Source organism: Sinohyriopsis cumingii, chromosome 12, assembly GCF_028554795.1.
Source record: "Sinohyriopsis cumingii isolate HCF-2022 chromosome 12, ASM2855479v2, whole genome shotgun sequence".
In the NCBI taxonomy this organism is placed as follows: domain Eukaryota; kingdom Metazoa; phylum Mollusca; class Bivalvia; order Unionida; family Unionidae; genus Sinohyriopsis; species Sinohyriopsis cumingii.
In genome coordinates this window covers 8,365,057-8,390,445 of record NC_142972.1, presented here as the reverse complement: position 1 = coordinate 8,390,445, position 25,389 = coordinate 8,365,057, and the positions used below count along the sequence as shown (strand labels likewise).

Genomic DNA, 25,389 nt, shown 5'->3' with positions numbered 1-25,389 from the left:
ACACACATGCTGACTCTACTGATGTCACCTGTGCATAACAGCATGACACACATGCTGTAAGTCTACTGATGTCACATCTACATAACAGTGTGACACACATGCTGGCTGTACTGATGCCACCTGTACACAGAAGTGTACACTCAAGCTGTGAATGACTATTTCATGATACCTGATACAAATACACAATTTAGTCTTACCTGGAAAGTACTGTTCCAGTTGCCATGGTGAAGAAAAGCATCATACTCTGGTGAGTCAATAAACTGGTTGCCCATTATAGAATGTAGATAGAGACCTTCATATGTAACCTTTAACCTGTAACAAACCAAATTTTCCAATTTGAGTCACTGAATGTGAGAATGATGTATAGTGTCTTCCACATGACTGATAAATTAAGCTTTGTAAATATCTGATAAATGTCAAAAAACAGCAATCTTCAGATTTTAACCCTTGCATTGCACATTCACTTGAATTCTTATTGTAAGAAGATATATCTGGGAATAATGGGCAGTTTCTGGGCATGACAGTTTAAAAGTGTTTGGTCTTGTATACTTTCATACAAAAACAAAGTCAAACATACTATAGCAAAGGACACTATGTGTATGAAGGCCAGCTTCCACAGATATCAGTGATACATAATACAAATTTACCTGTAAATAATGGCCAACTTCCAAAGATTAATTTATACTAAAACAAATTTACTTGTAAATAATAGCCACCTTCCATAGATTAATTTATATTAAAACAAATTTACCTGTAAATAATGGCCACCTTCCATAATTTAATTTATATTAAAATAAATTTACCTGTAAATAATGGCCACCTTCCAAAAATTAATTTATGCTAAAACAAATTTACCTGTAAATAATGGCCACCTTCCATAGATTACTTTATATTAAAACAAATGTACCTGTAAATAATGGCAACCTTCCATAGATTAATTTATGCTAAAACAAATTTACCTGTAAATAATGACCACCTGTGATAAAGAACAGATCTACAAATTTGACAGTAACCAATTTCCATTTGTAATCAAAAGATGGTAACAAATTAATGACAGACCATTTATCTATTTACCATACCTTGTCTTTCTCTCTCTTATTATTTATGTACTATACCCTAAAATATATATACATGTATTGTGAAATCATCCCAGTAGTTTAGAAGGAACAGTGGTAGCAAACTTGTCATAAAGGACAGATGATGGCTGATGGACAGCAGACAGATGAGTTGACAGACATCAAGCCACTGCTGCAGTCTCTGACCTGTAGAACTAAAATCAGAATTTCTGGTGGCACTACATCACATTAAGAATTAATGACAATAATATTTTTCAAAATTTCTGAAAGTGTTCTCTATCATATTGTTTTACATTTAGCTAGTTATCTAATTAATTAGAAAGCATGTAACATTTGTTAGTGTTTGAGAATGGTGTATTGAAACAACTGTCTAATTAATAGAATGGTGTATTGAAACAACTGTCTCATTAATAGAAGACAGTCCAACAATTTGACTTTACTCTATTTTTAGAAACAAAATTTACATATATCTCACCTGCCCTTTATTAGCATGGAGAGTTTCTGGCCTATTTTACTGTTGCCCTCCTTGGCATAAACCGATCCTTTGGCAAGGAGAAGGATGTTGGCAAACTGGGACAATTCTCGAAACTGTTTTCGATTGACTTTCAATGGCTTGAACATCTTCGCATATACTTCTTCCAATGTTTTACTGAATCGGACAGGAAACATTCGGTATCCTAGATATATCACATGTGCTGAATTTAGTGTAAAAAATACAAAATTCCAAATCAGAATATCCATCATGCAAATGAAGAATCCAGCCCAAATGATAGAAAAAATAAATCCAATGTTCAGCATAAATCGCAGGAAAAATATGTGGTATCTAAAACCACTTGGTGTCAAGAAGGAAATAATCATGCACAGGTTACCCAATTGAAACAGGGCATGTTGGGCTTCCTTCCAGTCACTACAGTGCCCTGACCAAACATTTCCCTCCCCTGAACCAGTCTGGTTTATAATGGGTCTGATCCAGACTGAACTGTTTGAATTAATGATGTTTCCACCAGCAACAAAGAATGGGTGATTTGATTGGTTGGAGTATGTGATTTCTGCAGTGCTGATATTACTTGCACTCATTGTTAGCACCAATCAATGAAGATCATCGTCCATAGCACCAATTATCAAAAAGTCAGGCAAAACAATCTTGAACCTAGTCCAGTTCACTGAAAGACACTTGGGTGTGATCAATTTGTACTCAATTTCAGTCACAATAAATGATGGAATAAATTTCTAGAAATTCTGTTCTTTCAAAATGTAATTAAAGAACTTCAGTCAATGGTAGTCCTTGAAACACTGATGTGTTTACGTCATGATTTTCCTTTTTCTTCACTTCCATAAATGCTAAAATACTCTTTGGATCTTCTGTTCAAAATCCAACTGACAAATAAATTACTGCATCAAGAAATATATTTCATTGATAGACAATTGTTCTTTGTTTTGTTTTATTATAGCATTTGTATGTAAGAACTTCCAGGAATAAAAAACATACAGTAAGGCTCCAATTATTTGTACAGTGTCCTTATATGATCATTTCTCCATGCATGCAACAAACCTGTCAATTCTCTCCTCATGTATGTCATATAAGCATAATTCCTACCGTCTGACTATCAGACTGTGCTGTGTAATAAATAAACAATTATAAATCCAAGTGACTAAAGACCTAATGCTCTTCACAGTATGGCTTGAACTAATCAATAAGCATACAAATTATTCAGACACCCAGTCTACTTGACCTTGACTTTGTATCATTAAGTTCTTTTCTTGAAAAGATGTACCTAAATCAATTTTTGTGGAATCTGTGACATTACCATCTCAACCAATCAAAATTTGGTGATATCTCCACAAATCATCTATGTACATTGATCCTCAACCAATCAAAATGAAGTGCTTTCACAAATCATATATACATTTTGTCAGTCTAGATCAGCCTCATTGAGTCCAGGTTAGCTAATGAGAGATTCTTCATGCAACAAGTGCTATGGATCATATTTTGAGTCCTTTACAAGAAATGGAAACTTACAGATCAAATTTGAGTCCTGCACATTGCAATTCTTTCAAGGGGGTGGGGATTGTTTTTTTAATCCCTTGTAGCAGAGTATAATCAACAGTGTGGTAGCATGATCAAAGAATTGTAATGCCAGGAAGGTGCCTTCTTGACTTACATAACAAATTACTTTTGCAAGTCAAGATTTCAATAACTTTTTTTCCAATTTCCTTAAAGTTTGTAAAATATTAGTCAATAATAAATTTAAGAATGAAACTTTATGTTCTTTATCATGACATTTATAATTAGTATTATTACCTTTTATCTATAAATTTGTACTATATCAAGTCTTCCATATTTTACCCTTCTGCAATTAAACTATAGTCCCATTTTTAAGATAGAAGCTCTCATCAAATAATACTGCACTTTGATTCATGTTAACCTACTCTACACAGAATCACATGGAATTTTTAGGACTAATATTATTTAAGATCAGAGTGAATATCCAGACTATAATTTATTTAAAATCAGAGTAAATATCTTGACTTCTATTTATTTCAAATTGGAGTGAATATCCAGACTACTATTTATTCAAAACCAGAATGAATATCCAGAATTCTATTTATTTAAAATCAGTCAGTTATCCAGACTTCTATTGATTTAAAATCAGTCAGTTATCCAGACTTTTATTTATTTAAAATCAGAGTGAATATCCAGACTTCTATTTATTTAAAATCAGAGTGAATATCCAGACTACTATTGATTTAAAATCAGAGTGAATATCCAGACTACTATTTCAGCATCATAAATATCTGCACTACTTTGCAATTATTAATAGAATTAAAACTAATCTGGTTGGTTGTTATGTTTTTGTCTACTTTATTAAATATATTCTATTTTTTCACCAAACATTATAGTCATAAGTTCAGACTGAAATCTGATGACTTTAGTCAAGGTTAACACAGATTAGTTATATGCTGTGACTTTAAATGAAGTGTAACTTCACTGTAGCTTACAATGCACACTTTTGACTGGAGTCTAAGTCACACTTTTGACTGGAGTCTAAGTCACACTTTTGACTGGAGTCTAAGTCAAACAGTACTGTACTCTACTGCACTATAAATAGATCTGAAAAGCCAAGTCATATGTTGTACTAATGCTTTTTATCTGACATGTAAAATCCACTTACACTCTGCCAGTATTAAGAGGGATGATGTACTGAGGCGGAATCATCTCTCATTAATTCAGCCTTACTGACTTTGTGTTGTACTAACAAGTACTCTAGAAAAGTTACAATACTTAACTGACGTATTTGTTATTTTTGTATGTATGCTACTACACTGCTAAGTCCATACTGATACAATGTCTTACTTATTTGATATCCTACGTTTTTGTATGTATGCTACTACACTGCTAAGTCCAGCTCAATACTGATACAATTATTTTTGTATGTATGCTGCTACACTGCTAAGTCCAACTCAATACTGATACAATTATTTTTGTATGTATGCTGCTACACTGCTAAGTCCAACTCAATACTGATACAATGTATTTTTTGTATGTATGCTGCTACACTGCTAAGTCCAACTCAATACTGATACAATGTATTTTTTGTATGTATGCTGCTACACTGCTAAGTCCAACTCAATACTGATACAATGTCTGAAGGCCAAGATTCCCTAGACTGTTTCAGATTTAATGTAGTTGGATTATGAAAAATTGTTATTAAATAGGAACCACAACAAAGCAAAAATGTTAAAATAGTCAGCATATCTCATAACATTACTCCTCAGGTGTCACATTATTGTGACTGGCCCCTGATAGCATAGTCCTTGGAGTTCTGCAGTGAAACTGGTGCTATTATTTTCAGTACAAAATAATGTCAGTTCCAAACTTCATCACATTTTTCAGAATTAGTTTCATGATGGCATACATACAAATTGAAGATTGCAAAGAAATTTAAGATAGCAAGTAAATATAAGATGGCATACAAATTTAAAGTATTTTATGGAATCAAATCCTGAATCTTAGTCAACATATATCTGCTTTGCTTCAGACATCACATTAATTTTTATGAATATGTTCAATATTCAAGGCAATTACATGAGTGTAAAAATGACCTTCCATGTAGATACCATAACACCTTGATGTTACTGTTTGATGTTTAGTACAGTGTCATGCACATAACAGCGATCTTCCATACAGATATCACATCATATTGAGGTGACTATTCATTCCAGTATCATAGGTGTAACAATGACCTTCCATACAGATATCACATCATCTTGATGTTACTGTTCAATATTTATTGCAGTATCTTGAATGTAATATTGATCTTAAATGCCAATGTCACATCATTTTGATGTTACAGTTTCATGTCAATGTCACATCATTTTGATGTTACTGTTCCTTGCTGATGTCACATCATTTTGATGTTACTGTTCCATGCCGATGTCACATAATTTTGGCAACAATGTTGTAACACTAGCATGTGATTTATTACTGATATATTCACATATTCCTTTGTGTAACTGTTTTTGGCTGACCTAGTTACAAAGATCTCACTTGCATCATTGTCCGAATCTGGAACAGTATTACGTTGCTTTTAATATTAAAAAACAACTATACATCAAGCAATGCAAGTGCTTTATACAATTATGTCACCATTTAATGTTGACCACTGGAGACATATTTATCCTCTGCCCTTTAAAGTGTTGTAGATGCTCCCAAACTGAGGAAGTGATTGTACAATATCACACAGTATCACAGAATATCACACAATAACACACAATGTTGCATTGCACTCTATGGAATTGCCTGTAACTGAAGTGAACTTAAATATCACCTCAATCTATGCCTTGTCTGGCTGCACTCTAAACCCTTAGAACTTTCTCTCTTTGTACAACTGCTTTTATTGATCAATGGTACCAATGCACTTATTGTTAAGCTGCAAAAGTTGACATTGGGATGAAAACCTTATCAGCATTTCTGCTCTCTTGAATGGATCCTGGTCCTGGGAGATGGATCCTGGTCCTGGGAGATTAGTATTCATTCCAGGCACTCATCATGCATACACAATCTGCAAAAGGATTCAAACACAAATTTATAAAACTTTCCATTCATAAGAGGATCTGCCTTTTGGTACACTTTCAAAATATTACTTCATGCTTGGAACCAAATATACACAATATCTGACGTAATTATCAGTGATTATTTTTGGAATACATCTACTCTGTGACAAAGCCAATTTTTATATGACAAACTCTTGTCATAATACAAATGCTGATGATGAAGATATCTCAACCAGTTAAAGAGGTATTAAGTTAAATGAATGTTACATAAAGATACCCATCAACCCATCCCCCAGTTTGTTTGCAGAGGGTGTAAACACAATATTATGGAGTCCATGTCTGATGGCATTTAAGGATGACATTTTTCCAAATATGAAGTCATTTTAGATTGTGCTGACATTTATGAATGTGTTTTTCACAAAAATGTAGATGTTAAAGCTGTGACATTTTATGGGCTTAATGCAAAATCTGGTCCTGAACAGACATTAAGACTTAAATGTTATTCTGTGTGTCTTTACACCAGCAAGTGTTTCTTTTTGGACAGTCCTTACAACAGCAAGTGTTTCTTTTTGGACAGCCCTTACAACAGCAAGTGTTTCTTTTTGGACAGTCCTTACACCAGCAAGTGTTTCTTTTTGGACAGTTTTTACACAAGCAAGTGTTTCTTTTTGGACAGCCCTTACACCAGCAAGTGTTTCTTTTTGGACAGTTTTTACACAAGCAAGTGTTTCTTTTTGGACAGCCCTTACACCAGCAAGTGTTTCTTTTTGGACAGTTTTTACACAAGCAAGTGTTTCTTTTTGGACAGCCCTTACACCAGCAAGTGTTTCTTTTTTGACAGTCCTTGTCCAAGCAAGTGTTTCTTTTTTGACAGTTCTTATCCAAGAAAGTGTTTCTTTTTGAACAGTCCTTATCCAAGCAAGTGTTTCTTCTTGGACAGACTTTATCTAAGCAAGTATTTCTACAAGGATAGTCATTGTCCCAGCAAGTACTTCTATAAAAATAGTCATTATCCCAAAAAGTACATTTAGGACAGTCCTTATCCCAACAAGCATTTCAACAAGGATGGTCCTTACCCCAACAAGTATGACAGAAAATTAAATTCCAGTTACATGAAGTCTCATATCTTACTGTCAAGTCACCTCATGAACTCAAACATCTACTTGTACATACAGGCTAATTGAGAAAGCATTTAACATCTGACATAATGCCAAGAGACAGCTCACATCTAACACATCACTAATGCCTCTTGCATCACATAACTGGAATGTTAAGCTTTTAACCCATCCAGAGCACATTGTGATTATTGAGTTACATACTGTATCCTACATTGTGATTATTGAGTTACATACTGAATCCTACATTGTGATTATTGAGTTACATACTGAATCCTACATTGTGATTATTGAGTTACATACTGAATCCTACATTGTGATCATTGAGTTACATACTGAATCCTACATTGTGATTATTGAGTTACATACTGTATCCTACATTGTAATTATTGAGTTACATACTGTATCCTACATTGTGATTATTGAGTTACATATTGAATCCTACATTGTGATTATTGAGTTACATACTGAATCCTACATTGTGATTATTGAGTTATATACTGTATCCTACATTGTGATTATTGAGTTACATACTGTATCCTACATTGTGATTATTGAGTTACATACTGAATCCTACATTGTGATTATTGAGTTACATACTGTATCCTACATTGTGATTACTGAGTTACATATTGAATCCTACATTGTGATTATTGAGTTACATACTGCATCCTACATTGTGATCATTGAGTTACATACTGAATCCTACATTGTGATTATTGAGTTAATACTGTATCCTACATTGTGATTATTGAGTTACATACTGCATCCTACATCGTGATTGAGTTACATACTGAATCCTACATCGTGATTGAGTTACATACTGAATCCTACATTGTGATTATTGAGTTACATACTGTATCCTACATTGTGATTATTGAGTTAATACTGTATCCTACTCTGTGATTAATGAGTTAATACTGTATCCTACTCTGTGATTAATGAGTTACATACTACATCATACATTGTGATTTGAGTTACAAACCCTATCCTATATTGCAATTATTGAATTACATACTTTATCCACACTGTATTATACACTGAGATTATTGAGTTACAATTTGTATCCTTCATTGTGATTACTGAGTTACATGTTGTATCCTACATTGTAATTACTGAGTTACATATTTGTATCAAACATTACGATTATCAAATCACACTCAGTCCAACTTAATGCCATGCTTTCTAATGGTCTGTCAATAAATGATGCAAATAAAATTGGAATCTTAAATATCAAAGCCATGAACACTGAATTCAAGAGCTAGTATAAACTAGACTCTTTAATTTGTATCATGTTTACATAACTACATGTAATACTACTGACTTTGATGGAAGTCTACATTTACCATATGGCCTCATCTCTAGAGCATGCATGACTGCAAGATGTCTGCACCAGAATCTAAAGGTACATGGATGACTAAGTCAATGTCAAGGTCATTTGTATAGTGAAATGAATTTATTAGGCTGGCCCCTAGATGTATCAAGTGTGAAATATGGTATTCAGTCTTAACATGATGGTTTTGTATTCCAGCAGGAAAGTGTTGTTTTAAATTCTAGCATTATAAAATATTTTAATCAGAAACAAAGTTTTGATCTGAATATATAATAAAACAAAATTGAAATGTTTGATGAAAACAGGGCCAGATTATAAATTTTTAAGGTAGTGAGGAATGCCAAATTATAGATTTTTAATGTTGTGGAGAATGACAGATTACATATGAAGTGGAGAATGACAGATTATAGATTTTTAATGTAGTTAGGATTGATTGATTGACTGATTTTATTTTAACAACACACAGCACTGTTAGGTTATTTAGCACCATACAAAATGTTATATGTAAAATCATTTAAAAATTATAAAAAGTCTCATGTCGACCAGCAATATCAAAGACCAAATAGTTGAAATTAAAACGATAAGATGATAAGAGTGAAAACTAAAGCTTCCTGATCAATGGGGGATGTAAATGGTTTATGTTAATGATGACAGATGAAAATGGATTGAAAAAGAGGGATGGTAATGACAGATTATAGATTTTTAGTGTAGTTGGGAATGACAGATTATAATTTTTTAATATAGTGGAGAATGACAAATTATAGATTTTTAATGTAGTGGGGAATGACAGATTATAGATCTTAATGTATTATGAAAGCCATCTAATACATATAAATCTGGACATATAAATCTGGACATACTATAGGCAGAATCTATCAAGTGACAGGAAATCAAGTCATTTAATCAAGTGACAGGAAATCAACTCAGGAAATCAAGTGACAAGAAATCATTCAAATTGGCATCAAATTATAATTTACCAGTTTGTTAATGGTACTGAGTCTATGATTGATGTATATATGGGAGTATATGAATGATGTATATATAGGAGTCTCTGAATGATGTATATGGGAGTCTATGAATGATGTATATATGGGAGTCTCTGAATGATGTATATATGGAGTCTCTGAATGATGTTTATTGGAGTCTATAAATTATGTATATATGGGAGTCTCTGAATGATGTATATGGGAGTCTCTGAATGATGTATACATGGGAATCTCTTAATGATGTATATGGGAGTCTTATAATGATGAATATATGGGAGTCTCAAAATGATGAATATATACGAGTCTCTGAATGATGTACATATGGAGTCTATGAATGATGTATATATGGAGTCTATGAATGATGAATATATGGGAGTCTATGAATGATGTATATATGGGAGTCTCTGAATGATGTATATATGGAGACTATGAATGATGTATATATGAAGTCTATGCATGATGTATATATGGGAGTCTCTGAATGATGTATATATGGAGTCTCTAAATGATGTATATATAGAGTCTATGCATGGGAAAAGTTCAAGTCTTATTATGATCACATGTTTACCAGAGAGTATCCACTCTTTATGACCACATGTTTAATAGACAGTATCCCTTCATGATCTCATGTCTTATAGACAGTATTCCTTTGATAGCCACATGTTTAACAGACAGTATCCCTTCATGACCTCATGTCTTATAGACAGTATTCCTTTTATGGCCACATGTTTAACAGACAGTATTCCTTTTATGGCCACATGTTTAACAGACAGTATTACTTTTATGACCACATGTTTAACAGACAGTATTCCTTTTATGGCCACATGTCTTATAGACAGTATTCCTTTTATGGCCACATGTTTAACAGACAGTATTACTTTTATGACCACATGTTTAACAGACAGTATCCCTTTTATGACCACATGTCTTATAGACAGTATTCCTTTTATAGCCACATGTTTAACAGACAGTATCCCTTCATGGCCACATGTCTTATAGACAGTATTCCTTTAATCACCACATGTTTAACAGACAGTATTCCTATTATGGCCACATATTTAACAGACAGTATTACTTTTATGACCATATCTTTAACAGACAGTATTCCTTTTATGGACACATGTTTAACATACAGTATTCCCATTATGGCCACATGTTTAACAGACAGTATTACTTTTTATGACCACATGTTTAATAGACAGTATTCCATTTATGGCCACATGTGTAACAGACAGTATCCCTTTTATGGCCATGTTTTTAACAGACAGTATTTCTATTATGGCCACATGTTTAACATACAGTATTCCATTTATGGCCACATGTATAACAAACAGTATTACAGTTTATGGCCACATGTTTAATAGACAGTATTCCATTTATGGCCACATTTTTAACAGACAGTATTCCTTTTATGGCCATGTTTTTAACAGACAGTATTCCTATTATGGCCACATGTTTAACAAACAGTATTACTTTTGATGACCACATGTTTAACAGACATTATTCCTTTTATGGCCATGTTTTTAACAGACAGTATTCCTTTTATGGCCACATGTTTAACAGACAGTATTCCTGTTATGGCTACATGTTTAACAGACAGTATTCCTTTTATGGCCACATGTTTAACAGACATTATTTCTTTTATGGCCACATGTTTAACATACAGTATGGTCACATGTTTACCAGACAGTATCCCTTTGATGGCTTCATGTTTACTAGACAATATTCCATCTTCATAGTCACATATTTACCAGACACCCCTCTTTATGGCAACATGTTTACCAGACACCCCTCTTTATTGCTACATGTTGACAAGACACCCTTCTTTATGGTGACATCTACAAAACACCCCTCTTTATGGATACATGTTGACAAGACACCCCTCTTTATGGCTACATGTTGACAAGACACCCCTCTTTATGACTACATGTTTACCACATAGTATCCTGCTTTATGTTTACCATACAACATCCCTCTTTATATTACCATACAACATACCTCTTTATGTTTAACATACAACATCCCTCTTTATGTTGCCATACAACATCCCACTTTATGTTCCCATACAACATCCCACGTTATGTTACCATATAACATCCCTCTTTATGTTACCATACAACATCCCTCTTTATGTTTAACATACAACATCCCTCTTTATGTTGCCATACAACATCCCTCTTTATGTTTAACATACAACATCCCTCTTTTTGTTTACCATACAACATCCCTCTTTATATTTACCATACAACATCCCTCTTTATGTTGCCATACAACATCCCTCTTTATGTTTAACATACAAGATCCCACTTTATGTTGCCATACAACATCCCTCTTTATGTTGCCATACAACATCCCACTTTATGTTACCATACAACATCCCACTTTATGTTGCCATACAACATCCCACTTTATGTTGCCATACAACATCCCACTTTATGTTGCCATACAACATCCCTCTTTATGTTTACCATACAACATCCCACGTTATGTTTACCATACAGCATCCCTCTTTATGTTTACCATACAACATCCTACTTTATGTTTACCATACAACATCCCTCTTTATGTTGCCATATAACATCCCACTTTATGTTTAACATACAACATCCCACTTTATGTTGCCATACAACATCCCTCTTTATGTTTACCATACAACATCCCTCTTTATGTTTAACATTAAACATCCCTCTTTATGTTACCATACAACATCCCAATTTATGTTGCCATACAACATCCCACTTTATGTTGCCATACAACATCCCACTTTATGTTGCCATACAACATCCCACTTTATGTTACCATACAACATCCCTCTTTATGTTCCCATACAACATCCCTCTTTATGTTTACCATACAACATCCCTCTTTATGTTGCCATACAACATCCCTCTTTATGTTTAACATGCAACATCCCTCTTTTTGTATACCATACAACATCCCTCTTTATATTTACCATACAACATCCCTCTTTATGTTGCCATACAACATCCCACTTTATGTTGCCATACAACATCCCACTTTATGTTGCCATACAACATCCCTCTTTATGTTTACCATACAACATCCCACTTTATGTTTACCATACAGCATCCCTCTTTATGTTTACCATATAACATCCTACTTTATGTTTACCATACAACATCCCTCTCTATGTTACCATATAACATCCCACTTTATGTTTAACATACAACATCCTTCTTTATGTTGCCATACAACATCCCTCTTTATGTTACCATACAACATCCCTCTTTATGTTTAACATTAAACATCCCTCTTTATGTCGCCATACAACATCCCACTTTATGTTGCCATACAACATCCCTCTTTATGTTGCCATACAACATCCCACTTTATGTTGCCATACAACATCCCTCTTTATATTTACCATGCAACATCCCACTTTATGTTTAACATACAACATCCCTCTTTATGTTTAACATACAACATCCCTCTATGTTTAACATACAACATCCCTCTTTATGTTGCCATACAACATCCCTCTTTATGTTTACCATACAACATCCCTCTTTATGTTGCCATACAACATCCCTCTTTATGTTTAACATACAACATCCCTCTTTATGTTGCCATACAACATCCTTCTTTATGTTTACCATACAACATCCCTCTTTATGTTTACCATACAACATCCCTCTTTATGTTTACCATACAGCATCCCTCTTTATGTTGCCATACGACATCCCATTTTATGTTTAACATACAACATCCCACTTTATGTTGCCATACAACATCCCTCTTTATGTTTACCATACAACATCCCTCTTTATGTTGCCATACAACATCCCATTTTATGTTTAACATACAACATCCCACTTTATGTTGCCATACAACATCCCACTTTATGTTACCATACAACATCCCTCTTAATGTTGCCATACAACATTCCACTTTATGTTTAACATACAACATCCCTCTTTATGTTTACCATACAACATCCCACTTTATGTTACCATACAACATCCCTCTTTATGTTGCCATACAACATCCTTCTTTATGTTTACCATACAACATCCCTCTTTATGTTACCATACAACATCCCTCTTTATGTTTAACATACAACATCCCTCTTTATGTTGCCATACAATATCCCACTTCATGTTACCATACATGTGTGTTGGCATCCGTTAGTCTTGAGAGACGATGGAACTGCGCCCATGAGAGATGTCCCAGTTGGTGATTGTGCAGTGTCTGCTGTGGCTATGTAGTCCAATGTGGGAGTGGCAGTCCCTGCTGCACTTGCTGCACTTGATGGTTGCATCTGGTGTTGGTTGGAGCTGCTTCTTCTTCCTCTGTGATCGTCTTTCATCAGCTATCAAGTGTAGCATGTCCTCCCCAGCTTTCAGACCAGTGATCAGAGCATGTTGCCATCTTGATCTGTCTAGAGTGAGCTCTTCCCAGGTGTTGACATCGATATCAAGGGCTTTCATGTCATGCTTGCAGACATCCTTGAACCGGAGATGTGGCCATCCGATCGACCTTTTGCCAGAGGCAAGTTCCGAATAAAGAATTTCTTTGGGGATTCGTCCATCATCCATCCGGCATACATGGCCCAGCCATCTGATGCGATGTTGGTGGAGGAGTGTGACCATGCTGGGAATCTTGGCACGCTTGAGCACCTCGTTGTTCATTACTTGATTGCTCCAGGTGATCCCGAGTATGTGTTGGAGGCACCGCATATGAAAGGCACTCAGTCTTTTCGCTTGTGAGGTGTACAGAGTCCAGGTTTCACTGGCGTACATGAGAGTGCTTAGCACGCAGGCACAGTACACAGTAATCTTAGTGTTCAAGGTCAGCATGCTGTTGTTCCACACTCTCTGCTACTATACAACATCCCACTTTATGTTTTTTGTTACCATACAACATCCCTCTTTATGTTTACCATACAACATCCCTCTTTATGTTGCCACACAACATTACTCTTTATGTTTAACATACACCATCCCTCTTTATATTTACCATCACACATCCCTCTTTATGTTGCCATACAACATCCCACTTTATGTTCACCACACAGCATCCCTCTTTATGGTTCTTAGTGTTTGCATCCTGTTTACCATTCATAATCAAATGCAGTACATGTATCATTGCTTTGACTTCTGATGAAACAAAATGTAGGTTACTATTACTCATATAAATGAAAAATTAGTGAACATCAATGAAATGTTAAAAGCAATGGTCATTTTATGACAGACTTCATAGCTATTCAACATTTTTCTTGTGTGCTATGGGATGTAACAAAATTAATTATATCAATTTCATTTAATTAGGAACCAGCTTAAAACAAACATTGTTTAAATACATTTTATTTGTAATTTTTTCTACCCCAAAAACATAATATCAAACTCATTTGATACTTTGGTCTTTAATGTAATCATAGAAAAAAAATGTATACCTGATCATTGTTCATAGGTGTAGTTCTGAAAAATAAAAAAAATTTCCTTGTCCTGCCTACACACTGAAAGATGCAAAATATTGACTGATCCTACCAACATAGTAAAAGTAAAAATATTGCCTTGTCCCACCTACATACTAAAAATAAAAATATTGCCTGGTCCTACTTACATACTAAAAGATAAAAAATATTGCCTGGTACTACCTACATGCTATAAAAAATATATTGCCTGGTCTTACCTACACACTGAAAAATGCAAGATATTGCCTGGTCCTGCCTAAACACTGAAGGATGCAACATATTGCCTGGTCCTACCTACTTACTAAAAAGTAAAAATATTGCCTGGTCCTACCTACATGCTAAAAAAAATATTGCCTGGTCCTACCTACATACTAAAAATAAAAATATTGCCTTGTCCTACTGATATGTTGCCTGGTCCTACCTAAATACAAATATTGCCTGGTCCTACCTACATACTAAAAATAAAAATATTCCCTGGTCCTACCTACACACTGAAAGATGCAAAATATTGCCTGGTCCTGCCTACACACTGAAAGATGCAAAACATTGCCTGATCCTACCTACACATTAAAAGATGCAAAATATTGCCTGGTCCTACCTACACATTAAAAGACAAATATTGATTGGTTCATGCATAACTTGCTGGAAAATTCCAGACCTAAAATCTGATGCCTGATGACAGATTTGACAGATTGTGGAAGGCTGAATTGTGTAAAAAGCTTTATCAAATCTTTTACTATGGTTTTAGCTTTAATATTCCTAAAGGAATTGACTCTGGGAATCTTGTTGACACATATAATGGTCAACAAGTATTGGCTACCTGACTTGGTCTTCAGTAATGGACCTACACAGTCTACCATTATTCTATGCAGGAATAGGTTGCAGATGAGCCTTAGGTATCTTCTGATTTGGGTTTTCTATCATTTGACAAGCGTGAAAAGATCTGTAGTATTTACAAACATCACTTTTAATTTTTGGCCAATAAAAGTGATTCAAGATCTTGTGATAAGTCTTATTGACCCCTAAATGACCAGTCCAAAGCTTCATGGGATAGACTAGGAACAGCATTTTGATAGCTCACTGACCAATCATCAACAGCAGGTAGCTCAGGTGGTCTCCATTTTTTCATAAGACCCCCATTTTTAACAAAATTACAAACAGATACTTCAGTGTCACTCATATCCCTCGGAAATGAACAGTAGATCTCAGAATCTTTTCCTGTTTGATGACAAGTGTTGTTTGTCTCTCTGACCGGAATAAAGAGAATGAGTAGTAAAAACAGGATCACCATGATTTGTATCTCTTGATTGATCCATGCCAGGTGCAAAAGTGATCTCATCACAAGCCTGACCAATACATGAGTCAGCTGAAGGAATAATTTCATGATCAACATCATTCTCAAGAGCTTTCTTTGCCATAGCTCTGGTAACTGCAAAAGCTGGGTATAAATCAGTGATTTCTTTATCAATAGGATCAAGTTTCTAATCCAATCAAGGTTTGTCAATTACAAGTGGATTTAACCACAGCCTTGTTACTGGTCCTGAGACTAAGTCTGATGACAAACGTACACAATGGAGAGGAACATTAACAAAGCCACACTCTACCCCCTCAACAAGAACACTTTCATATGAAGAAGACTTCTCAGAAAAAGCATAGTAGCTGATAATAAAAGATTCTGAGAAGCTCCTCTGTCCCTTAATAATTTAATGGGAATAGGATTGACAGAATCACTAATAAGTGATACAGAACCTTTTGATTTGAATGGTTCATAATTCTCCATAATAAAATCAGGCAGGGGTTTGTTTGACCCAACAAATGTATTGCTTTCAACATGTGGCCATGACCTTGACCTATTAGAAATAAAAGCATTTGGAATAGGTCTGTCTTCATTCAGTTGCTTATTTTTTCAATTTATAGCTATCAGAAAATAAACATGTCCTTTCTTCTTGAAATAGGTGTACATAGGAAGAGATAATGGACAGTATGAGATTTGGAAGTACTTTTTTGAAACTGTAAAGTCTTCTTACCAATAACCTGTTGAGTGAAAGACTTACTGACTAAAGAAACTCTGTGAGTCTAGGAATAATCGTCAGCTGTACAAGCACCATTACTAAGGTTTCAACCCTTTCCTCATCAAGGTAGGTCTTAACATCACTATTAACACAGTTCTTGAACTCTTCAAGTAATATGAGTTGTCTGAGATTATCATAGTATTTATCAATTTTATTGGCTGAGCACCACCTATCAAATAATTTCTCTTTTTCTCTTCCAAATTCAGCATGGGTTTGTCCAGTTTCTTTTTTATTGTTCCTAAGCCTTTGTTGATATGCTTCATGCTCACAACAGTTCAAGAAATATTAATTAACCAGACCATAGTCAGCACTTTATTGTACTGACAGGGAAGTGTAGATGTTATGAGATTTGCCAAATTGTGCATTTTGTAATTAAAAAATCCAATGCTCTCTTTTATTTCTTGCTTTTTTAAATATGCCTTTGCCTCAGAGAGATCACAGGCTAAAGTAATACATTGTTTTCAAAGGACTCTAACCTTTCCCTTTCCTGGGAAGAATCAAAATAAAGTTCTCCACTTTAGATGACATTGGGAAAACTTTTTGTTTCGCTATGGATTTATCAAATATGTGTAATAACAACTTGGACTTAGAAAACAAAGTGAATTTAAATTTCAAAACAAAGTTTTCTGAAATATTTTAAAGAAATTTGTATCCAATAATAAATACTCAAGTTTCTAGTATGACTTCTTGGTCTTAAACCATGAAATAGAAAAGAGTAAAAACCAACACATTTTGCAAACTTCAAACAAATAATTTATTTCAAAAGTATACAAAGTGATAATTTAAAAAGAATTTACAGTATTTTGAATTATATCCCAAATAGTCCTTGAATTTCTAATACAAGTTCTAACAAATAAAGTTATGAATAAATTTAAGTGGTATTTAAAATAATTTCCAACACTGTGCTGATGTGCCTGAATTGGCATGTAGTCTCTAATGTACTAATGTACCAATGACCTGAATATTCAAACAGTCTTTTGATGAATCACAATAATACAGTCCAAGAACTCCTTGGTTCAATTCACATTAATTCCAAGTTTATGTCCTTGAATATTATAGATGAGCACTTTGTATTTCCAGTGAATATATAATTTGAATAAACCAAACAGTAAACACACAAAATGATTCTGTTTCAAGATCTTACAGCACAAATAAATAATGTTTCCAGTAAACAATATGATATAAAAACTAAGACACAAAAGAATAACACAGATGAGCACCAACATTATAATTGGACATCTTTTACTACAATTATACTAAAGAACATGATAAACATAATATCCTTGACTCAGACTAAGATAATAATCCTAATATTTAACCTACACTCACAGAGAAATATAAACTATGTATTAGTTGTTTACAGAATAAAAAGAAATCAATGAGTTCTGGCCAGGTAGACAGTGAACTTGATTTTTGACAAGGTCAGCTCAAGATACAATTTTACATTATAAGCCCACAGCATATAATGAATAAAAGAAACCTAACAAACAAAGCAAAATAAATATAAATAACAATATATTCATCCACAGACAGACATTTTAGTGCCATTGCTTATGGACTGAACATAGCAATTATGTCCACCAGGGTGTGTCATAAACCCAATATACTTCAATCAAATTAGTACCAAGGGCATAATAAACCCAATATTTTTCAATCAAATTAGCGTTGGCAGTCACTATCTGCAAATATTTGATAACCATTTAATGCCTGTGTGGCCATGGCATGCATAATTGATGCAATGAATTCCCAGGGAACTACTTATCCATTGACCTAATCTCACAGGTGAAATGCCAGGCTCTGTGAAATGTCAGAGTTGAGCTCATAAATGTCAGGAATCTTCTGATTCATACAAGTCAAACTAAACTGCTTGTTTGTTTTTTTTACCCAAATGATCAGTAAAATGCCACAAAGAACTTTACAATTTAATTTACACTGGTGTTGGAACTCCCACATTCTCTAATTTAAGCCATTTTAAAATTGCCAAACTTAGATTTTAGTTTAAGAATGTGCCTAATAGGTATTTAAGAAAATATCTGCTCCTGGAAAATTGTACATTCCAGTCTTAATCAATGGCAGATTTCAAAAGAAGTTTACTCTTTCTTTGTCTTGATGAAAAGAATTCATGACTGTATTCAAAATACTTACCATGCAGTGTAATATTAAAGGCCAACATAAGACCATCTTTAACATGTTTTGGCCAATATAAGACCATCTTTACCATGTTTTGCCCAACATAAGACCATCTTACCATGTTTTGGCCAATATAAGACCATCTTTACTATGTTTTGCCCAACATAAGACCATCTTTACCATGTTTTGGCCAATATAAGACCTTCTTACCATGTTTTGGTGTACATAAGACCATCTTACCATGTTTTGCCATACATAAGACCATCTTTACCATGTTTGGGCCAAAATAAGACCATCTTACCATGTTTTGCCCAACATAAGACCATCTTGCCATGTTTTGGCCAATATAAGACCACCTTACCATGTTTTGGTGTACATAAGACCATCTTACCATGTTTTGGCCAACATAAGACCATCTTACCATGTTTTGGCCAACATAAGACCATCTTGCCATGTTTTGGCCAATATAAGACCATCTTACCATGTTTTGGCCAATATAAGACCATCTTTACCATGTTTTGCCCAACATAAGACCATCTTACCATGTTTTGGCCAATATAAGACCATCTTTACCATGTTTTGTCCAACATAAGACCATCTTTACCATGTTTTGGCCAAAATAAGACCATCTTTACCATGTTTTGCCCAACATAAGACCATCTTTACCATGTTTTGGCCAATATAAGACCACCTTACCATGTTTTGGTGTACATAAGACCATCTTACCATGTTTTGGCCAACATAAGACCATCTTACCATGTTTTAGCCAACATAAGACCATCTTGCCATGTTTTGGCCAATATAAGACCATCTTACCATGTTTTGGCCAATATAAGACCATCTTTACCATGTTTTTGGTCAAGATAAGACCATCTTTACCATGTTTTAGCAAAAAACTGAAGTAGGTATAAGAAACAAGTGTCCTACAACAGAAAATAACCATTTTCATCAGCCATCAATATAACCAAGTTATCAATCAAAACCTTAAAAATTCTGTAGCAAATGTTGATATGATCCCAAATTTATCATCAAAAACTTGTTTCAAGTAAGAGGCCCACCAATGAACAAAAGACCAACTTATAATACTGTAGTCAGTTAGTCATTATAAAAGTTATGTCTAGTAAAGACCAACTTACAATACTGTAGTCAGTCACTCATTATGAAAGTTATGTCTAGTAAAGACCAACGTACAATACTGTAGTCAGTTAGTCATTATAAAAGTTATGTCTAGCAAAGACCAACTTATAATACTGTAGTCAGTCACTCATTATGAAAGTTATGTCTAGTAAAGACCAACTTACAATACTGTAGTCAGTCACTCATTATGAAAGTTATGTCTAGCAAAGACCAACTTACAATACTGTAGTCAGTCACTCATTATGAAAGTTATGTCTAGTAAAGACCAACTTACAATACTGTAGTCAGTTACTCATTATCAAAGTTATGTCTAGCAAAGACCAACGTACAATACTGTAGTCAGTCACTCATTATGAAAGTTATGTCTAGTAAAGACCAACTTACAATACTGTAGTCAGTCACTCATTATCAAAGTTATGTCTAGTAAAGACCAACTTACAATACTGTAGTCAGTCACTCATTATCAAAGTTATGTCTAGTAAAGACCAACTTACAATACTGTAGTCAGTCACTCATTATCAAAGTTATGTCTAGTAAAGACCAACTTACAATACTGTAGTCAGTTACTCATTATCAAAGTTATGTCTAGCAAAGACCAACGTACAATACTGTAGTCAGTCACTCATTATGAAAGTTATGTCTAGTAAAGACCAACTTACAATACTGTAGTCAGCCACTCATTATGAAAGTTATGTCTAGTAAAGACCAACTTACAATACTGTAGTCAGTCACTCATTATTTAAAGTTATGTCTAGTAAAGACCAACTTATAATACTGTAGTCAGTCACTCATTATGAAAGTTATGTCTAGTAAAGACCAACTTACAATACTGTAGTCAGTCACTCATTATTTAAAGTTATGTCTAGTAAAGACCAACTTATAATACTGTAGTCAGTCACTCATTATGAAAGTTATGTCTAGACCACCTTACCATGTTTTGGTGTACATAAGACCATCTTACCATGTTTTGGCCAACATAAGACCATCTTACCATGTTTTGGCCAACATAAGACCATCTTGCCATGTTTTGGCCAATATAAGACCATCTTACCATGTTTTGGCCAATATAAGACCATCTTTACCATGTTTTGCCCAACATAAGACCATCTTACCATGTTTTGGCCAATATAAGACCATCTTTACCATGTTTTGTCCAACATAAGACCATCTTTACCATGTTTTGGCCAAAATAAGACCATCTTTACCATGTTTTGCCCAACATAAGACCATCTTTACCATGTTTTGGCCAATATAAGACCACCTTACCATGTTTTGGTGTACATAAGACCATCTTACCATGTTTTGGCCAACATAAGACCATCTTACCATGTTTTAGCCAACATAAGACCATCTTGCCATGTTTTGGCCAATATAAGACCATCTTACCATGTTTTGGCCAATATAAGACCATCTTTACCATGTTTTTGGTCAAGATAAGACCATCTTTACCATGTTTTAGCAAAAAACTGAAGTAGGTATAAGAAACAAGTGTCCTACAACAGAAAATAACCATTTTCATCAGCCATCAATATAACCAAGTTATCAATCAAAACCTTAAAAATTCTGTAGCAAATGTTGATATGATCCCAAATTTATCATCAAAAACTTGTTTCAAGTAAGAGGCCCACCAATGAACAAAAGACCAACTTATAATACTGTAGTCAGTTAGTCATTATAAAAGTTATGTCTAGTAAAGACCAACTTACAATACTGTAGTCAGTCACTCATTATGAAAGTTATGTCTAGTAAAGACCAACGTACAATACTGTAGTCAGTTAGTCATTATAAAAGTTATGTCTAGCAAAGACCAACTTATAATACTGTAGTCAGTCACTCATTATGAAAGTTATGTCTAGTAAAGACCAACTTACAATACTGTAGTCAGTCACTCATTATGAAAGTTATGTCTAGCAAAGACCAACTTACAATACTGTAGTCAGTCACTCATTATGAAAGTTATGTCTAGTAAAGACCAACTTACAATACTGTAGTCAGTTACTCATTATCAAAGTTATGTCTAGCAAAGACCAACGTACAATACTGTAGTCAGTCACTCATTATGAAAGTTATGTCTAGTAAAGACCAACTTACAATACTGTAGTCAGTCACTCATTATCAAAGTTATGTCTAGTAAAGACCAACTTACAATACTGTAGTCAGTCACTCATTATCAAAGTTATGTCTAGTAAAGACCAACTTACAATACTGTAGTCAGTCACTCATTATGAAAGTTATGTCTAGTAAAGACCAACGTACAATACTGTAGTCAGTCACTCATTATCAAAGTTATGTCTAGTAAAGACCAACTTACAATACTGTAGTCAGTCACTCATTATCAAAGTTATGTCTAGTAAAGACCAACTTACAATACTGTAGTCAGTCACTCATTATCAAAGTTATGTCTAGTAAAGACCAACTTACAATACTGTAGTCAGTTACTCATTATCAAAGTTATGTCTAGCAAAGACCAACGTACAATACTGTAGTCAGTCACTCATTATGAAAGTTATGTCTAGTAAAGACCAACTTACAATACTGTAGTCAGCCACTCATTATGAAAGTTATGTCTAGTAAAGACCAACTTACAATACTGTAGTCAGTCACTCATTATTTAAAGTTATGTCTAGTAAAGACCAACTTATAATACTGTAGTCAGTCACTCATTATGAAAGTTATGTCTAGTAAAGACCAACTTACAATACTGTAGTCAGTCACTCATTATTTAAAGTTATGTCTAGTAAAGACCAACTTATAATACTGTAGTCAGTCACTCATTATGAAAGTTATGTCTAGTAAAGACCAACTTACAATACTGTAGTCAGTCACTCATTATGAAAGTTATGTCTAGTAAAGACCAACATACAATACTGTAGTCAGTCACTCATTATGAAAGTTATGTCTAGTAAAGACCAACATACAATACTGTAGTCAGTCACTCATTCTAAAAGTTATGTCTAGTAAAGACCAACTTACAATACTGTAGTCAGTCACTCATTATGAAAGTTATGTCTAGCAAAGACCAACTTACAATACTGTAGTCAGTCACTCATTATGAAAGTTATGTCTAGCAAAGACCAACTTACAATACTGTAGTCAGTCACTCATTATGAAAGTTATGTCTAGTAAAGACCAACTTACAATACTGTAGTCAGTCACTCATTATGAAAGTTATGTCTAGTAAAGACCAACTTACAATACTGTAGTCAGTCACTCATTCTAAAAGTTATGTCTAGTAAAGACCAACTTACAATACTGTAGTCAGTCACTCATTATGAAAGTTATGTCTAGTAAAGACCAACTTACAATACTGTAGTCAGTCACTCATTATGAAAGTTATGTCTAGTAAAGACCAACTTACAATACTGTAGTCAGTCACTCATTATGAAAGTTATGTCTAGTAAAGACCAACGTACAATACTGTAGTCAGTCACTCATTATGAAAGTTATGTCTAGTAAAGACCAACGTACAATACTGTAGTCAGTTAGTCATTATAAAAGTTATGTCTAGTAAAGACCAACGTACAATACTGTAGTCAGTCACTCATTATTTAAAGTTATGTCTAGTAAAGACCAACTTATAATACTGTAGTCAGTCACTCATTATGAAAGTTATGTCTAGTAAAGACCAACTTACAATACTGTAGTCAGTCACTCATTATGAAAGTTATGTCTAGTAAAGACCAACTTACAATACTGTAGTCAGTCACTCATTATGAAAGTTATGTCTAGTAAAGACCAACTTACAATACTGTAGTCAGTCACTCATTATGAAAGTTATGTCTAGTAAAGACCAACTTACAATACTGTAGTCAGTCACTCATTATGAAAGTTATGTCTAGTAAAGACCAACTTACAATACTGTAGTCAGTCACTCATTATGAAAGTTATGTCTAGTAAAGACCAACGTACAATACTGTAGTCAGTCACTCATTATGAAAGTTATGTCTAGTAAAGACCAACGTACAATACTGTAGTCAGTCACTCATTATGAAAGTTATGTCTAGTAAAGACCAACGTACAATACTGTAGTCGGTCACTCATTATGAAAGTTATGTCTAGTAAAGACCAACTTACAATACCATTTAAAAGAGTCTCAGTATAGTAAAGACCAACCTACAATGCCATTTAAAAGAGTCTCAGTATGGCAAAGACCAACCTACAATACCAAAGTCAGTCATTATAAAAGGGTCTCATTATAGTAAAGACCAACCTTCAGTACCATAGTCAGTCATTATAAAAGGGTCTCAGTCTATTAAAGACCAACCTACGATACCATAGTCAGTCATTATAAAAGGGTCTCAGTCTATTAAAGACCAGCCTACACTACCATAGTCAGTCATTATAAAATGGTCTCAGTATAGTAAAGACCAACCTACAATACCAAAGTCAGTCATTATAAAAGGGTCTCATTATAGTAAAGACCAACCTTCAGTACCATAGTCAGTCATTATAAAAGGGTCTCAGTCTATTAAAGACCAACCTACGATACCATAGTCAGTCATTATAAAATGGTCTCAGTATGGTAAAGACCAACTTACAATACCATTTAAAAGAGTCTCAGTATAGGAAAGACCAACCTACAATACCAGAGTCAGTCATTATAAAAGGGCCTCAGTCTATTAAAGACCAACCTACACTACCATAATCAGTCATTATAAAATGGTCTCAGTATAGTAAAGACCAACCTACAATACCATAGTCAGTCATTATAAAAGGGTCTCAGTCTATTAAAGACCAACCTACCACAGTCAGTCATTATAAAATGGTCTCAGTATAGGAAAGACCAACCTACAATACCAGAGTCAGTCATTATAAAAGAGTCTCAGTGCAGTAAAGACCAACCTACAATACCATAGTCAGTCATTATAAAATGGTCTCAGTATAGTAAAGACCAACCTACAATACCATAGTCAGTCATTATAAAATGGTCTCAGTATGGTAAAGACCAACCTACAATACCATAGTCAGTCATTATAAAAGGGTCTCAGTATAGTAAAGACCAACCTAAAATACCATTTAAAAGAGTCTCAGTGCAGTAAAGACCAACCTAC

At 34.1% G+C, this 25,389-nt stretch overlaps 1 protein-coding gene across 1 annotated transcript in view; it reads right to left on the bottom strand.

Annotated features, from left to right (window-relative positions):
* LOC149785976 (popeye domain-containing protein 1-like) overlaps positions 1–25,389 on the bottom strand; it is a 153,615-nt gene that overhangs the window by 41,788 nt on the left and 86,438 nt on the right. Inside the window, exons 2-3 of the mRNA XM_089976236.1 lie at positions 1,552–6,139; positions 198–312 (exon numbers count right to left, since the gene is read on the bottom strand). Coding sequence (XP_089832362.1) covers positions 198–312; positions 1,552–2,153 — 717 coding nt within the window. The 5' untranslated portion in view covers positions 2,154–6,139. The remainder of the gene's footprint in view (positions 1–197; positions 313–1,551; positions 6,140–25,389) is intronic.